Source organism: Megachile rotundata, chromosome 14 (assembly GCF_050947335.1).
Source record: "Megachile rotundata isolate GNS110a chromosome 14, iyMegRotu1, whole genome shotgun sequence".
Lineage (NCBI taxonomy): Eukaryota > Metazoa > Arthropoda > Insecta > Hymenoptera > Megachilidae > Megachile > Megachile rotundata.
In genome coordinates this window covers 7,878,703-7,897,505 of record NC_134996.1, presented here as the reverse complement: position 1 = coordinate 7,897,505, position 18,803 = coordinate 7,878,703, and the positions used below count along the sequence as shown (strand labels likewise).

At 30.6% G+C, this 18,803-nt stretch overlaps 1 protein-coding gene across 4 annotated transcripts in view; it reads left to right on the top strand.

Moving 5' to 3' along the window:
- Positions 1 to 18,803, top strand: part of LOC100880831 (Dpr-interacting protein kappa) — a 366,827-nt gene that overhangs the window by 197,512 nt on the left and 150,512 nt on the right. The window contains exon 1 of one of the 4 annotated variants that reach the window (XM_012288793.2): positions 15,075 to 15,230. The exons of the other annotated variants lie outside the window; for them this stretch is intronic. Coding sequence (XP_012144183.1) covers positions 15,152 to 15,230 — 79 coding nt within the window. The 5' untranslated portion in view covers positions 15,075 to 15,151. Of the gene's footprint in view, positions 1 to 15,074; positions 15,231 to 18,803 lie in introns of those variants that run through there. 4 annotated transcript variants of the gene reach the window in all.

The window sequence follows — 18,803 nt, the reverse complement described above, 5'->3', positions numbered from 1 at the left end:
CTTTGTAATTCTGGTTATCAATTTTCTAGCTAATTGAAAAAAAAATTTTAGCCGCTATATGCTTTACGGCGGGTGTTGAACAAATTACTAAATTGGCATTATATTAAACGCGTGTTTCGTATAAGTCTTGCAAAAGCTTATTAAAATCGAACAAGGTAGTTTAAATTTTTAATTCTATGGCGCTGCGAGCGGTGCACGCAAAATTTTATCATTCTTTGCAATATTTTTGTTTGAATATTTCACAAAAAAATATTGTGTGTGTCAGAAATAAAATTTGTGTCAGGTAGGAACAAGAAATTTTTGCATTCGAAAATTGGGAAATATGGGAATTTGGAGGTTTGAAAATTGGAGGGTTTAAAATTTTGGTGAGGGTGGAATGTGGGAAGTTTGGGACGTAGAAGGTAGTTGCTTTGAAGAATTGGAGATTTTTGTATTTTGCAATTGTGGAATTTACGAAGTTGGGAATTTTTAGTGCTGAGATTTGGGACGTAGAGAGATCTGGAAATTTGAGAATTTGGGGGTATAAAAATTTGGAAATTTGAGAATTTAGAGCGTCGAAATTTAGAAATGTGAGAATTTGGCACGTAAGGATTTAGAAATTATTGAATTTGTGATGTTGAAATTTGGAAATTTGAAAATTTGAAGTGCTGGAATTTGAAAATTTGGAATTCGGAGTGTTGGAATTGGGAAATTTGAGAATTTGAAGTGCTGGAGTTTAGAAGATTGGAATTTGGAGTGTTGGAATTGGGAAATTTGAGAATTTTAAATGCTGGAATTTGAAAGTTTGGAATTCCGTGTGTTGGAATGGGGAAATTTGAGAATTTGAAAGATTGGAATTTGGAATGTTGGAATTGGGAAATTTGAGAATTTAAAGTGCTGGAATTTGAAAGTTTGGAATTCGGAGTGGTGGAATTTGAAAATTTGAAAATTTGAACTACTAGAATTTAGAAATTTGAGAAATTGAAACTTCAAGATTTAGAAATTTGAGTCTCTGAAAAATTAAACCTAAAAATCTCAAAATTTGAAAATGTTCAAACTAACTAATTCTGAGAACTAAAAAATTCATATTAAAATTCATCCCACTAGTCCTAAGCTCTAACTTTCACCACTACATCTTCACAATAAATTTTTCATGACGACCTAATTTTAGACCCCGTACCATAACGTCTTTACAACGATAATTATTACTGAAATTCACAATCACTATTTATTTAGAATTAGAAAGCAAATGCAGAGAGAAATAAGAATTCAATTAGTCTTTCAGAAGCAGCGAGCAACTTTTATTTCATTATTTGCGTGTTCTGTTGTTTTACCTTCTACCTTTTCCGTTGTAAAGATAGAAAACTCAGGCTTGTAGACTCAAACCGTTCGTTGTGAATGTCTGTGTTTTCAGGGAATCGAAGTACATAGCGAGATTGTAAAGGAAACGGTCACTTGCGACTTCGTTCAGAGTCGAGGAAGTAGCCTTGAGCGATCAATTGATTCTGAACAAACTTTAGGCGTGGTAGCAATTGAAATAAAAGGTTGTACCATTTCTCCCTCGAGCTATGTAGTAATATAACGTGTTCGATTCTTTATTACATAATACTTGGTCATTTTCTTTGGAATTCTGTGATGATACAATTAAATGGCGTCCACTTTCTTACATTTACTGTAGGCAGGAACAGTTAATTATATTTTGCTTTTTGTTAAGTTTTAAATGCAATTTTATTTCATAATATGAATGAATTTTATTTATGGTACAATTGACGTCCATTTTAACGCTTTAATAGCTGCTGACACAGTATGTGTGTGATGATTGATGAACGTAGGTGGAAAGATAAGTATAAAACATATTAAATATTAGAAATAGTTATTTATATTTCGTTTCTGTTCACATTATCAATGTTTAAATATAATTTCTCTTTTGAACTATTTGATAGTACAATTAACTGGCGTTCATTTTCTTAACACTTGCTTTCTCAAGTAGCTATGTAAAGACATACATAAAATGAATGTATAAAATTCTTATACATATAAATGAATATTATGAACAATTTATATGTTATTTTCTATTATCAAGGATTTTGAGTATAAATTCACATCAGTGTTATACGATGGTACACTTAACTGGCGTTCATTCTCTTAACACTTACTTTCTCAAGTAGCTATGTAAAGACACACTTAAAATGAATGTATAAAATTCTTATACATATAAATGAATATTATGAACAATTTATATATCATTTTCTATTATTAAGGATTTTGAGTATAAATTCACATCAGTGTAATACGATGGTACAATTAACTGGCGTTCATTCTCTTAACACTTGCTTTCTCAAGTAGCTATGTAAAGACATACATAAAATCAATGTATAAAATTCTTATACATATAAATGAAAATTATGAACAATTTATATGTCATTTTCTATTATCAGGGATTTTGAGTATAAATGAATATAAATTCACATCAGTGTCATACGATGGTACAATTAAATAACGTTCACTTTCCTGACATTTACTTTCTTAAAAAACTATAATATCATCTCGTATTATCAAAGTTTAAATATAATCTCAGTTCAGAAGAGCTGTTGTTTTACAACAAATAGTTTGTTGTTGCAGAAATCTATTAATATGATGTACATTCTTTCTTTTGAAACTTAAGGAACGCTTCAGTTCACGAAGTTTAATAAGAAAAGAAGGAGAACTATAACGAAGAAAAGCTTCATCGCAGCTTTTCACTAAATTTACATATTTTTTTACGATACTGCGATAGAAGAAGGTGCACACGCAATATGTATTTACATTCTAATTATACGATATTTAGCTGGTGAAATGAAATGTTGGAAAATTTGGTTAAATGTGAAACAACGTGATTAATATGCAGTTGTATCATTATATTTTCCGATAATTGGTAAATGTAGGCTGTTTTATTTTTTAGCTTTGATATTTCACAATTGTGGAAACTTTGAGTTTTGAGAATTTTGGGATTTAAAATTTTGGAGTTTGCAAGCTTGGAATTTTTATAATTGGGGACTCAAGCTTGGAATTTTCATAAGCTAGGATTTCAACTTTGCAAATTTCGGATTTTTTAAGTTTGGAATTGCAATCTTTAATTTTTCAATTTACTATTTTAATTTTTTGTAGGAATAATTCCTAACCTTAATCCCTAAGTTCGTAATTTCTTACATTTTAACTAGAAGTAATAAATTTCTAACTTGAATCTCTACTTTCAGATTTCTAATATTTTATCCAAAAATTTGTAATATTTCATCCAAATTCCCAACTATAAATTTTAAATATTAAATTCCTAAAAATAATAAATTTCTAACCTCAAAATTTGTAACATAACCTTTAAATGTCTCATTATAATACTCTCCTATTTTAAATAATTTGCTTGGTCAATCAAAATATTAATTTAATAAAAATTCAAACACGCAAAGTGCACGTAAACAAAGAACATCGTAGCTTGAAAAATACCGGCAGCATACAAAATTACCACTCATCCCGTACGCATTCAATTGCAAATAACATAAAACAGAATTAAAACATCCCTTAACCTCCCGTTGCCGCTTAGAAGTGAAAATCGGTCAAACTTTTATGATCTCGCATTAATGAACAAAGTTCAACTGCAGATTAATCTTTGCAGCAATGAAAGTACAAGAGAGGAAGTAACTTTCTGGTTGGCAAAATGGAAACGAGGTTTCGTGCACGATATTCTGCTGGTGAAATGTAGACGGCAAAAATTTTCTTTTTCAGGAATTAGTATCACTTGATTGATCTTTCACTCTGGAGTGATTGTTTTTAATTTTATCGACTATTCGATGTTTGTGTTTGAAATTATGATTGGACGCTGTGAAGTATAATGATGTTCAATTCAATTGATTAATTGTTAATGTAAATTACAATACTTTTTTTTAAAGTAGAGTGATCGGAAACTTTCATGTGTCACTAAATTTTTATTCTAAAATTGTGAAGTTTTATATAGAAATGCAAGTATAATGCAAAAGTAACATTGTAAAAATTTTACATTGCCAAAATAAATTTTTTTCATATTATTTTTAAGGACGTGTCTGAGACATAACCTCAAATAAATATTTTGTGTAAATTCTTTCAAAGAATGTTATTAAGACATAACCTCAAATACATTTTTTCCTTAAACTCCTTAAAAAAATTTTATTAAGACAAAACTTTAAATAAATTTCTTTATGTAAATTGTTTCCAAAAAATATTATTAAGACAGAACCTCAAATAAATAGTTTGTGTAAATTCTTTCACAGAATATTATTAAGACATAATCTCAAATACATTTTTTCTTTAAACTCTTTAACAAAATTTTATTAAGACAAAACCTCAAATAAATTTCTTCATGTAAATTGTTTTCAAAAAATGTTATTAAGACAGAACCTCAAATAAATATTTTGTATAAATTCTTTCAAAGAATGTTATTAAGACATAACCTCAAATACATTTTTTCTTTAAACTCTTTAAAAAGATGTTATTAAGACAAAACATCAAATAAATTTCTTTATGTAAATTGTTTTCAAAAAATATTATTAAGACAAAACCTCAAATAAATATTTCTGGAAATTTATTTACGTATTCGATGTTTTCACAAAGGTGAATAATATATTGCTTCATAACTGTCGCAACTATTATTGTTCTCGTTTATGAACGATCATTATAAATTTGTTTTATCACCGATATCGTGTTCTAATTTTTTAATTCAGGTTACGGTATCAGAGCAGTTATGGCCTGTGACAAATATAGATGATGTTATCAGTTTACGTTAATTCCAAAATTAACTGCCATTGACTACATTACATTTCCATTTTCGAACGTAGTGGCGGATATACTATAATTATCGTTAATATAAATTATTGGAACTCTGATATCTGATCTGTTGCAACGTTCCTGTTTCCGGAAGTCATGCTGTATTTTAATTGAATTTTGCTGTCTCCGTTGTTAACTCACGTAATTCATGTAATTTCGTATTATTTTGAAAATACGATTATGTTTTAATTCTTTGATAATGGAGAATTGAAGAGATGTTGAATTTTTAAGGGTTTAAATTATAGGACTTGCAAGCTTTCAACTTTTTTAATACTTAAATTTTTTAATTTGTGCAGTTTTGAATTTTTGTATTCAGATATTGAAATTGTCAAGTTTTGACATTTTTTGTTTAATTCTAAAATTTTCTACTTTTTGTGATTTATTAAGTTTTTAAGGTTTTGTGGATTTCTGAATTTTTAAGTTTTTCGTATTTTCAAATTTTCAAATTCTCAAACTTTGTAATTCGCACGTTTCCAAATGTTCAAACTTCTCAATTCTTACATTCCCAAATTTTCAAAGATCTAAAGTCTACATTTGCAAACTTCTCAATTCCCATATTTCCAAATTTCCAAATTTTCAAAATTCCCAATTCCGACATTTTTAAATTTCTATAACCTCAAATTTTCAAGGATTCAATTTTCAAAATTTTAAATTCCTCTATCCCCATATTATCAAATATCCAAACCCTTAAATTGTCAAGGATCCTTTATACATCTTTCAACTGTAACATTTCCAAATTCCCAAACTTCCAATTTTATTAAATTCTCAAATTTCTCTGAACTGCCTGTCATTCATTCTTTATCTTGACAAAAGCTGACATTTGCACAAAAATTTCTGAATACATTTTGCAATTTAAAACAAGATATCCGCCATTTTGACGAGTTCCATAAATCTAGTGTCAAACGTTCCAGCACCATATTCCATTGAAATGCGACCATTAAGTGTTAAAATACTGAAAGAACACCCCACATTTCGCCGCACACCCATAGCATAATAGACTTTCAAATTCAACTATGTTCTCAATTGCTCCACAAGAGATACGTATGACGTTACAACGTCTAACGTGGCAACAAATTATCTCCCATGGGTGCACTCAGAGGTATAGAACGCACATTACACGTGTAACTCTGTCGATATTTCATGTAAATGCGCAATAAAACGACTTTCCATTAGCCAGTGTATCTTGTATCACGAGTCAGGGAACGATTGCGTAAAGTACAAAACGTCCGATCAATGGACTGAGCTATGCTTTCGCAAATGTTTGCCGATGTCAGATATATCGTTCAGATTATACAATACGTTCGCCATAACTTAATTTCACACGGTGTTTTCATTTAACGACCACGATAAACTCAACGGCCACGAAAGAACAAAAGTTTCAGCAATGCCCGGGACATAAATAATACATTCCTCCGTCAAGCTTTCATAACTGAAATTAATTCAGGAATTTGATACGGTGTAATAAAATATTTGAGCTAGCGTAATAAAATTTTGTTGAGAGAATATTTAAAAGGGGATTTTTTATAATTCGAAGCAGGATGTAACTTTTTTTTTATTGTTCTTTTTATGGGATTTTTGTAATGTTAAGCTGTACTTTTTGCTTTTGTTCCCAATTTCAAAATTTCAAAATTTCCTAATTTTCCACTTTTCCAAATTCCCCATTTTCCCAATTTTCCAAATTCCAAATACCAAATTTGCTAATTTCCTAATTTCCTAATTTCCTAATTTCCTAATTTCCTAATTTCCCAATTTCCCAATTTCCCACTTTCCTAATTTTCCACTTTCCCTTTTTCCTAATTTTCCACTTTCTCACTTTCCCAAATTCCCAAATTCCCAATTTCCCAATTTCCCAATTTTCCAAATTCCAAATTCCAAATACCAAATTTCCTAATTTCCTAATTTCCTAATTTCCTAATTTCCTAATTTCTTAATTTCCTAATTCCCCAATTCCCCAATTCCCCAATTCCCCAATTCTCTAATTTCCAAATTTCCTAATTCACCAGTTCTCTAATTTCCTGATTTTCTCATTTTCCTATTTCCCAATTTTCCAAATTCCAAATTTCTTAATTTCCTAATTCACCGGTTCTCTAATTTCCCAATTTCCCAATTTCCCAATTTCCTAATTTTCCACTTTCTCACTTTCCCAAATTCCCAATTTCCCAATTTCCCAATTTCCCAATTTTCCAAATTCCAAATACCAAATTTCCTAATTTCCTAATTTCTTAATTTCCTAATTTCCTAATTCCCCAATTCCCCAATTCTCTAATTGCCAATTTTCCTAATTTCCTAATTCACCAGTTCTCTAATTTCCTAATTTCCTAATTTCCTAATTTCCCAATTTCCCAATTTCCCAATTTCCTAATTTCCTAATTTCCAAGTTTTCCACTTCTAATATTCCAAATTTGTAAATTTCTTTATTTTTGTTTGTGGTGCATCGAGTCTTTTATATCTCTTATATTACTCATGTCATTATGTGTCTATTACACATATGTATAATCTAAGTCCTATATAGCTAACATATACAATCTTATATATAATGTAAATTACCACTTTCGTATTATATGGCTAACAGTTACTCTATTCACAAGTTACTATAACATACTACTGACGAGTCATAATATACCTACTACATACGTACATTAGTATACATGTATCTCCCATATCACACATGTTATCATGTGTCCATTATAGTTTATTATATTACAGTCTATGTATAGTCCAAGTTACTATATTTGTATTATGTATTTAACAGTTATTCTATTCACATGTTACTTTCACATATTATTCACAAGTCATCATATACCTACTACATACTTACATAATTCTGCATACATACAATCTCCCATATCACACATGTTATCATGTGTCCATTATAGTCTATATATAGTCCAAGTTACTATATTTGTATTATGTACTTAACAGTTATTCTATTCACATGTTACTTTTACATATTATTCACAAGTCATCATATACCTACTACATACCTACATATTTCTGCATACATACAATCTCCTATATTACACATGTCATCATGTGTCCATTATAATCTATTACATTATAGCCTACGTACAGTCTAACTTACTATATTCCTATAACGCACCTCATGTCCAACATATCCCCAAGTTATCACCCGCCCAAACTTGAAACCCCAAAAATAAATATAAAACAACAAATTCCAACAGTTGAAACACCGTATAGCCTCTCTAATCGAATTAAACGAAAGTTTCCGTATTTCGAAATTGTGCCGGAAATTCAGCGGAAAATAGGTTGAAACAGGTGCAAGTCACGATGGAATTCGTTGTGATTTTATTTGATCAATGGCGGAAGTTAATTCTTTCGAGCGAAAGCCGCGCGATGTGTAAGTTTTCTCATTGGCTATGGAATGTTTAATGTATGATGCCTTTATATCTGAAATTCTGAGGAAGCACGCAGAATTTAGATCCGACGTAGATCTTAAAATGGCCGAGATAACGGTTTCCTCAAGGAACACTGTTTTTTTCCTTCAATGCGGAACGTTATCTCGCGCGCTTCTATTACCGGCATTGGAACGGTGCTATGAATTTCAGTACATGCAACCGACGTAAACTTAAACGCGAATTTCCTCGCAATCACAGCCAAAGGCTGCATTAAAACTGCGAACAAGAAAAACAAGTCGTTGATAATTTTGTCTGACGGAAATCTAATTTTTACGTGAATTCTCGGGAAAATGGCGTCGCTGTAGATACAATTTCGGTGAAATTTCGTTTACTTTTAACAAAAATTAGGTTAGGTTTCCATATTATTTTTTATTAATATTTTTTTCAGTTGGAAATTGTTGGCTATTGAAGAGAGTGGTCTTGGTAGATAATTTATGTTGATTTTGATATTTGAGTTCATATGGAGAATAAAAAAGTAAGTAATGAGAAAATAATTTTAATAGAAGCTTAATACCTTTTTGTATGATAAAATGTGCACAATGAATTTTAAATTTATGAATTTTTGGAGGAGTGAACCAGATACCAAAATTTGTAGATTTTTAAATTAGTGAATCAGCAATAATATCATAACCTCAAAATGTAACACATTAACCTTACCAAAAATTCACATTCTTCCCCACAAAAAAGATTTATTAATTACACAACAATTTACCTGAATATTCATCCACTTTTTAAAAACCATTACAAAGTATGAAACAACTATAAACCTCAAAGTTTTCTGTGTACATCTTTCTACCCTTGCCGCTGACATTTCGCAATGTCTCCCTTCGCACTTGTTGGCTTCCCTGAATAAAAATGTATAATCACATAATCATGAGAAGGATCGAGAAGTATGTCGTCATACTTTGAATCTTTCAACTTCTTGGTCGACGTTCTCGCAAACGATGTACCCTGTTCCAAAGTAAACTGGTTACCGAGAAATTTCCTTTTTCACGGTTTCTTGATATCTCGACTATCTTCTTTTCAGAAGCGGCGCAGTGTGTTAGCACAAAATTTTCTTTCTTCGACGTGGTAATTAACTTTGCGTTGAACGATTTTAAAAATTGAACGGGTAAATCGATAGTCTTTTATTTTTATTTATCATTTGAGTATTCAAGTTATTGGACTGTTTAATTATTTAAGTGGTAAATTGGTAAATTGATAAATTGGTGAATTGTTAAATTGTTACAAAATTGACATAGTTAGTAAGTTTCCAAATTTGTGAATTTCTAAGTTTCTAAATTTCTAAATTTCAACATTTCCTAATTTTTTCATTTCCTAATTCCTTAATTTCCCAAATCCTCAATTTTCTAATTTCCCAATTTCCTAATTTCCTAATTCCACAATTCTTTAATTTCCTAATTACCTCATTTTCTAATTTTCTATTTACCTAATTTCCTAAGTTTCCAATTCTCTAATTTCCTAATTACCTCATTTCCTAATTTCCCATTTCCCAATTTCCTAATTTCCTTATTTCCTTATTTCCTAATTCCTCAATTCTCTAATTTCCTAATTACCTCATTTGCGAATTTCCTAATTTCCCAATTCTCTAATTTTCTATTCTTCCAATTGCCCAGTTCCCAAATTTCCCAATTTCCCCATTTCCCAATTTTCTAATTTCCCAATTTCTTAATTTCCGAATTTCTCAATTTCCAAATTTCCCAATTTCCCCATTTCCTAATTTTCTAATTTCCCAATTTCCCAATTTCCCCATTTCCCAATTTCTCAATTTCTCAATTTCTCAATTTCTCAATTTCTCAAATTCCCAAATTTCCCAATTTCTCAATTTCCAAATTTCCCAATTTTTCAACTTCCTAATTTACTTATTTACTAATTCCTCAATTCTCTAATTTCCTAATTACCTCATTTCCTAATTTCCTAATTTCCCAATTCTCTAATTTTCTATTTTTCCAATTGCCCAGTTCCCAAATTTCCCAATTTCCCAATTTCCCCATTTCCCAATTTCTCAATTTCCTAATTTACTTATTTCCTAATTCCTCAATTCTCTAATTTTCTAATTACCTCATTTCCTAATTTCCTAATTTCCCAATTCTCTAATTTTCTATTCTTCCAATTGCCCAGTTCCCAATTTCCCAATTTCCCAATTTCCTAATTTCCCTATTCCCTAATTTCCAAGTCTTCCATTTCTAATATTCCAAATTTTTGAACTTCTGAATTTCTACATCTCTAAACTGCTACATTCCTAACTTCCAATCTCCCAGACACCAAAACCCTATTTTGAAAGTACCAAATTTCTAAATTTTCTAATATTCCAATTCTCAAACTTCCACGTTTTCAATTCCCAGTTTACCAGATTCCTAAATTTAACTTCTTAAATTTCCAAATTACCGAACATCGAAACCATAAAATCACCACTAAATCACCCTAATTCCTAATCACTCCTCAGTATAAAAAGTCCCCATCTCCACCAAAAACGCAGATAAATACCAGAATATTAACCAGACGCGCAGCAACTGAAATTATTAACCTGCAAGAATTTCCAGGACATTAAAGTACCACTCAAAGAGCAAAAATGACTAGGCTGCTCATAATTTCAACGTTATACAAACACCGTCTACCGCACCACTATTTGAAATTTCGCATTTAAGTCCTGTATTTTCACGAGCTGAAAGATGCGGGAAATAAAACGGCGTAGAAATCGATCTCTCGAAAGGTGCGGACGGATGGTTGTGTCGCAGGGATTATCTCGACTTTACCACGCCAATGAAAGCAACCGAGGGGTGAGAAAGAAACACGTCGAGGGGTTAAGCGTAGAAACAACGGCGAAAAGAGGGGATGGCAAAGGAGTTAGAAACACGTTTCGCTTCCTGCAGTCACCTTGAAACCATCTCTTACCGTTTTACGAGGACACCCTCGCGAAACTTTCGCTATACTCGCACTTAAAGTCATCCTTCGAAATAGTGCGATGTTCCTACTATAATGTTTGTTACGAATATTAGGATACGGTGGCTTCGGTTTTATGACTTGCACCGCTCTGCGCATCGTTCAGTGGAAACGAATGCTTGAACTCTGCGAGACTTTGTTTTTTGCACTCTCATCGGAGTTTAGCGGCCATTTTTATATTCTTCGCTGCGATTTGCGATGAGAATTCACGATTTTGTGGGGGCAATTTTTTTGAGAATTCTTTTGCGTATTTTTTTATGGTACGTTGATCAATTTTTTGGAGAAGGAAAGACGAGTTGTATTTATTTGTGACACTTTTTGAATAGTCTATGCATTTATGTTCCTTTTATGAAAGAGTTGAAATATAAATATTTGTCACAAGTTTTATATCGAGTTAGGTGAAATTCTAAGTTGAAGTTTGAGTAATAATATATCAGTTTCTTTCCAAACCTCAAAAATTTAATAACATTCGAGTTAATTCATTGATTTTAAAAACGATGGAGTATAAATACGTGTCAGAAATTAATTTTGCATCAGGTTAATTAAAATTGAAAATTGAAGTTCAAGTAATAATATATCAGTTTCTTCCCTAACCTAAAAAATTTCATAACATGAGAATTAATTCATTGATTTTAAAAACGATGGAGTATAAATACGTGTCAGAAATTAATTTTGTGTCAAGTTACTTAAAATTGAAAATTGTAGTTTGTGTAATAATAAATCAGTTGCTTTCCTAACCTCAAAATATCAGTAATTTTTATTAAAAATATATTTTAATGACGCGTTCAAAAACTTGTCCAAAATTGAATTTCCCAAAATGTCCTTCACATATAATCATAATTTTCATAAAAATCATAAATAACATTTCACAATTTTAAATAAAATAAAAAGTAACTTAAACCCAATTTATCTGACATTAAATCTGTATTTTCTATTTTGTGTTATAATGCACCCTATACCTCTGTATTTGAAATAACCAGAAAATAATAGGAATACAGGTTATCTATATCTGTTATCTTGTGCCCTCTGCGTCCTAATTTCGGTTGAAAGAAAAACGATGATTAGAAATATCGACAGATTGATCAACAATGTGTTAAAGCACTCTCTGCACGTACCTATACGTTTGCTCCATCCCACGAATCTGAATTACCAACTTAATCTCACCGTCTAACAGGAGAAAATGGATAATCCTTTTCATCCTTCAAGCAGGGAGTGATTTCAAGGTATTTTTATTCGCCATAGATTGAGAAACTTCCTCCGAATCGTGTGAGATCCAGTATAGACGCTATTGATTCATTTCGATTACGGTGCATTGATTCGTGTGATTAATTCGATCGCTCAATTACTGATCCAGTCGTCACTTTTCTTTTATTATTCACTCTCTCAATGATTATTCTAAGTGATCTATTTAAAGGATTTATGCAATTCAAATTTATAGATTGCTTGACTGCTTACTAATAAATCACTTTAATTGTACAATTAAATAGTTGTAAAATGATTTTATATATGAAAGAATAGTACAGAACATAAATTGTGTAAATACATTTATAAATTTTTATTTAATAAAGTTTAGAAATTCATTTCTTATTGTATAAAATTTCTAAAATAATTTATAATAATTTATTAAATTACATTATAATTTATTATAATTAAAGAACCAAAACTACCCTCATTAATTTCTTTCCTTCAACTCATGGAGTCGTACAAAATGAATTTCAAAAAATTCAGAATTGTTAATAAATTAATTATCAACTTCTATAGATTATTAATTTATATCGCTTGCGGTCGTTGGAACAAAATTAAACTTGAAAAACTTAAAAACTATAAAATCCGAGAAGAGTATCGTTGACACGGAGCTGGCAATATGAAAAAGCATTTAGCAAAATAGCGTTGAAAGTTGAATTTTACAGAAGTTTTCAATTTTTTGCGAAAGTTATGCGACGAGAACTGTCGGAACTTTTCTACATAGAAATTTAAATATGATATCCTGCGAAAGTCACTGGCACGTAGAACGACGCGTTAAAATTTCAGACCGATCAGTTGGTTCGTTTTTTCATTTTACTTCCGCCGGTCGAAAAAGGACATTTCGAGGAAAACGCATTTGGAATCGTTTGCGCTACGGTACGAGAGTGGCACTCTTTGCAAAAAGCTGTAAATACCGAAATATCTCAAATTTTTCTATTGAAATGTAGCTGTGCATTCTTAAAAGTTCCGCGAAATACTTTTGAAAAACGCGAAATCAAGTGGAATTTTAGAATAACGATTTGTTTTAAATTTACGTGTTTCACTGTAGAACGTTTCAATATTATTGCATTGTAAATCTCAAAAACAAGGAAAGAAATATTTCATTTCAATCATTAAAAATGTAACAAAAATTAAAAATGTTAAAAATATAACAAGAATTAAATTATGAAAAATACAATCGTTAAAAATGTAATAAGAATTAAGTTATAAAAAATACAATCATTAAAAATGTAACAAAAATTAAAAATGTTAAAAATGAAACAAGAGTCAAATGACTAAAAATACAATCGTTAAAAATGTAACAAAAATTAAGTTACAAAAAATACAATCATTAAAAATGTAACAGGAATTAAATTACAAAAAATACAATCATTAAAAATGTAACAAGAATTACATTAAAACATTAAAAATGTTAAAAGTGTTACAAAAATCGTAAATGTTAAATATGTAACAAGAATGAAATTATAAAAATTAAAAATGATAAAAATGTAACAAAAATGAAATTACAAAAATTAAAAATGTTAAGAGTGTTAAAAATATTAAATTACAAAAATTGCAAATGTTAAATTTGTAACAAGAATGAAATTACAAAAATTGTAAATGTTAAGAGTGTTACAAAAATTGCAAACGTTCAATATGTTACAGAAATTAAAAATGTTCAAAATGTTCAAAGAATTAAATTTCAAAAATTAAAAATGTTCAAAATGTTCAAAGAATTAAATTTCAAAAAATAAAAATGTTCAAAATGTTACAAGAATTAAATTATAAAAGTTGCAAATATCAAATATGCAACAAGAATGAAATTACAAAAATTAAAAATGTTAAAAATTAGTAATAAAAAATTACCTAAAGAAAAATTGTCTGAAAGTATTAAAAAGAGATACCTAGAAAAAAAGAGTTATCTAAAAATTTTTAATATTAATAAAAAGTAAAATTATATACAAGATTTATCGAAAAAGTTAAATATTAAAATAAAATAGAATTACAAAAAAAATATATAAAAAATAAGCACTGATATTAAGAGCTACCTAATAAAAATTGTCTAAAAATGTAAAACTTGAATATCAACAAAAATTACTTAAAAAATTGATAGACACCAATGAAGTTATCATCATACATGTGTCCACATTATATCCACATATGCTCTCCACTCTATCCACCCTATATCCAAACATATCACACATGTGTAGCAGCTTCATGCAGCCCATCCAGCGCATTCAAACCATACATCATCATCGAAGCTAAAATCTCCAGACCTAATTGCACCAACGAAACTGTCGATATATCATTAATCGATCGAGATCGGTAAAGTTAATAGCAGGTATCCAGAGAGCCCACCTGACGTCCGAAAAGAAGGACAAAGCTCCGGGGTCGTCTATCTGTCCTAAGGGGAAGTTTCGCGGTTGGATTCCTTAGAGCAGCGTCAGAATGTATGTCTACGTGTGTTTCTCGCTATCCTGGGAACGTGTCTTTCGTATGAGGAAGGCGGGTCCTACGGTTCGCAATGGCGGAGGGCACGTGAGCCCCGACGGGCGCATGCGAACCACCCTAAAGCTTACGGCAATCGAGAAAGGATGCCTTTCTCTCTTTCCTGCTCTCTCCGATTTACCATCCCCTCTTTCGCGTTTCAGTCTCGTCGCTGACGAGCCGAGTAGCCCCCTCGTGTGCCAGTCTGCACCGAGATTCCGGCGCGAATCGTCCTTCTTCGTCGCGACGTCAGGGCAACTCCTAGATGGATGTTGCTGAACCGGATTTTCGTGTCGGCGACTTACATCGTCGTGCAGCTCCTCTTTGCCTGTCCAGCCTTCGTGGAAGGTCAGTGCAACTCCGTCAGTTATCATACTGTCCGATCGGCTCCCTCGAGGATCCCAGTGACACGTGTGATTGTTCGCCACAGTCCTGTCATTTTCATGTTCCACGAGTCCCCATGTGAGGGGGTCAAAGATCGGGGCTAATAGGTCTACCGATCGAACGTGGACTATTACCGCTGTAGAGATTTATTTACAGCCTCCGTAAATGTTTGATAACATGGATGGAAATAGGTCTACGGAATATATTTCCAGTGTTGACCGACGGTCGAGTGTTTTTTCCACACCACGTGCAGTGACGTTTAACGTGGACAGAGTGATTCACTTTCGATTTCGCACGGGCAAATTTAACACCTAAATACCTTTAAACACATTACGTTCAAACAGAAATGTTTAAACAGAAATGTTTAAACGTTCTTGGTTAAAGATGTCCTTGGTTCCGATAAAGCTAAGATTAGTTACCCAAGCGGGTCTATAATCTCGTTGAATTTTTAATACTCCAATGTCTTCATTCCTCGCAATGCCTTCAGTCTGGAACGCCGTTATTATCCCCCGATATCACGGATTATTTATTTTCTCCGGTCGAATTTTCGGAAACCCGAGAAACCTTCCAGGGTAGGAAACTTTTGTCCGTATCCAGAGATTCTGGCGCGCTACCTTCTGACAATAAGGGATGAAAGAGGGGAGGCGACTGCTTGCGAAGCTTCCACCTTCATCCCCCTTTTTTCGTCTTGCCTTTCTACTTTATTCCGAGAACTTCCTCAGCGCCGGAAATCTGTTCGCACCGGCTGCCAAAAAATCACTGGCCTCGTAACGATGCTCATTTAATTTGGGACCAATGAACCCATCAAATGTATCCTTGAATGAAATGAATTTTAGCGTATCCTTGATATTTTTTCTGCTTTTGCGAATGTTTGTGAACAAGTTAAGTGCGCGATTTAATCTAGATTGACACGCGTGAGTGTCGTGCAAATTTAATTAAGATAAATGTATGCTAACTCGAAGAACTTGGGACAACGTGTTAGGAAATGCGCTGCAGATTTATGCGAAGAAAATTGTTTCTTGAATTTGTTTCAAGTAAGGTTATTTGTAATTCTGTTGTTAATAATTGAACTATTTTTTCAAATGTGGAATTAGTTATTAATTTTGTTAATTTTGTTAATTTTGTTAATTTTGTTAATTTTGTTAATTTTATTAATTTTATTGATTCTGTATGATGAAATTAGATCGAAGGTAATTAGTTTGAAATTATTATACTGCAAAAGGTGTAAATTTTATTTTATTGTGTAAATAGAATTGTGAGTTGAATTTTGATGAATTTTCGATGGTTTAAGAATATTAGATTTAGTTTCAATAGTATTTAAATTTATTTTGATAATAGTTTTACTGTTTTCTGAGAGTAGTGAATATTTAACCTAATCGTTTAACCTGGTTACGTTCCACGTGGTACTAGTGAGTTTACGTTCTGCTAAATCAGTTTGTTAGCTTTAATTTCATAGTTCCAAATTTACTATACTAATTTTGGTATAATACTATATTTAAAATACTATTAATTTTGATATAATAAGAATTTACAATAAATTTTCTTTGTTGAGTTTATTGCAGAATCTGTTGTTTTTTAATTTGCCACAAGTGTCTCGTTTATTAGAACTGTTAACAAAAATTAAATATTATTTAACCAACTCTGACAATAAATATGAATACATTTTTGTTAGTTACATCTTTAGTTTATAAAAATTTAATAGCGCAGCAATTCATGAAATTTCTGCTGACAATTTTAAAAATTGCCTTTCAAATTTTTTTATTTTTTCACCTTATTTTTTAAATTGTGTTAAATTAGTATATCAATACATCTGCTTGAAACAAAACTTTTAATAATATGCACCTTTTATTTTTAAATGCATATTAATTAATTATCAATATTAGTAATTAATTATCATTCCAATTAAATATCATGTAAAAAAATCGATACTGCATTTATTAATATAAACGTTATTTTAAACACAAAGTATCTTGAAAATCGTCATAATACCAATTCGAAGTTTTAATTGTTTACGCTCATAAATTTCAATGAAAATGAATAAATGATGCCATAAAAGATTAGCAGAATTTACATATTAAATTTTATAAAATTCACTGAGTAATCTAATGAAGTATTGTTATGTTTACATTAAAGGCAACAGGTATCCATAACCGTATTAAAACCAGTCAATCAATTTGCGATCTCATAATTGCAATCATGGAATAAATTTGCAAATATTGATTTTAAATGCTCGGTATTATTTTCAATTTTACACAATATTGTTAATATTATATCACACATCATTTGCTGGTAACATATCAGTTAAACCCTGAATTTAATTGCGTTCGATATACAGGTTAAGAATAATACGGTAATTCCGGAAATATGAAATTTTATACACTGAGAGGAAGTTTAAAAGATGAACTATTATTACTGATTGTTAAATTGTTCATTATTAGTTGCTAGTTTGAGGTAATTAATATTTGAGAAATTATTAATTTGAGATATTTGGGAAATTACTGAATTGAAATAATGATATTTGCAGAATATGTAAAATAATAATATTTTTATTTGAAAAAATTCATATTTGTAAAATTACGTATTTGTAACATTTGCAAATGTTTACATTAAAATTAAATGTTAACTAACTATATTTGATGATTTAAAATAATTAATATCTGAAAAATTATAAATTAAAAAATGATATTTGCAAAAGTATTAATTTGAAATAATTAAAGTTTGAATTAAAGTTTGACTATTAATTAATGTAGAATAATGTGAAGATCGATTTATCATAAAAAATGTGAACACATAAAATATTAACCATAACCTCTAAATAAGTATTACAACACTTTATGACAATAAAAATATAAATACCACAATATAAATATTCAACGTCAATTTCGTAAACATCCAACCATTCACAGTAAATTTCCCCCAATAAAATTTGTATCAACGACTACCAAACATATTTACCGCCCAAACTAAATTAATTAAATCAGTCCCATGTTCGCATAATCAGCAGCTTTTCTTCGAGGAAGCATATGCAGCCACCATTTCATAGTGCGTAAACGCTGCCGCTATTCACTGTAGGCAAACAGCTAAATAAATTGGATAATCCAAATTCTGTGCAAATGAAACATTGTCTAGAAGTCACGCATGTGTAATTTATACGGCAGTATATCCAAGGCGATAAATCTGTTAGCTCAGTATGCATAAGTCTGAAGTAAATATCCACACAGAAAGATGTAGTTGTTAACTGCACTCTCTGTATTTGTTACAAAATGAATTTGATGAATGTTATTGATGCTTTACAAACTTTCTCGTTTTCTCTAATACCATAATTACGGAACTTTTAAATTGCAATTACAATTGGGTCAATGAGAACTGATAATTATAGTGGGATCGCAGGTGCACCATCTTGCTGCATAACCTATAAATGTAGGTTATGTTAATGAATAGTATCGTAATGAATTTCTCTTCAATCACTAGACTTGTATACATTTAACTCGTTAAAAACTTGTGTAACTTATTTATACAATATTTATTTATTTTTAA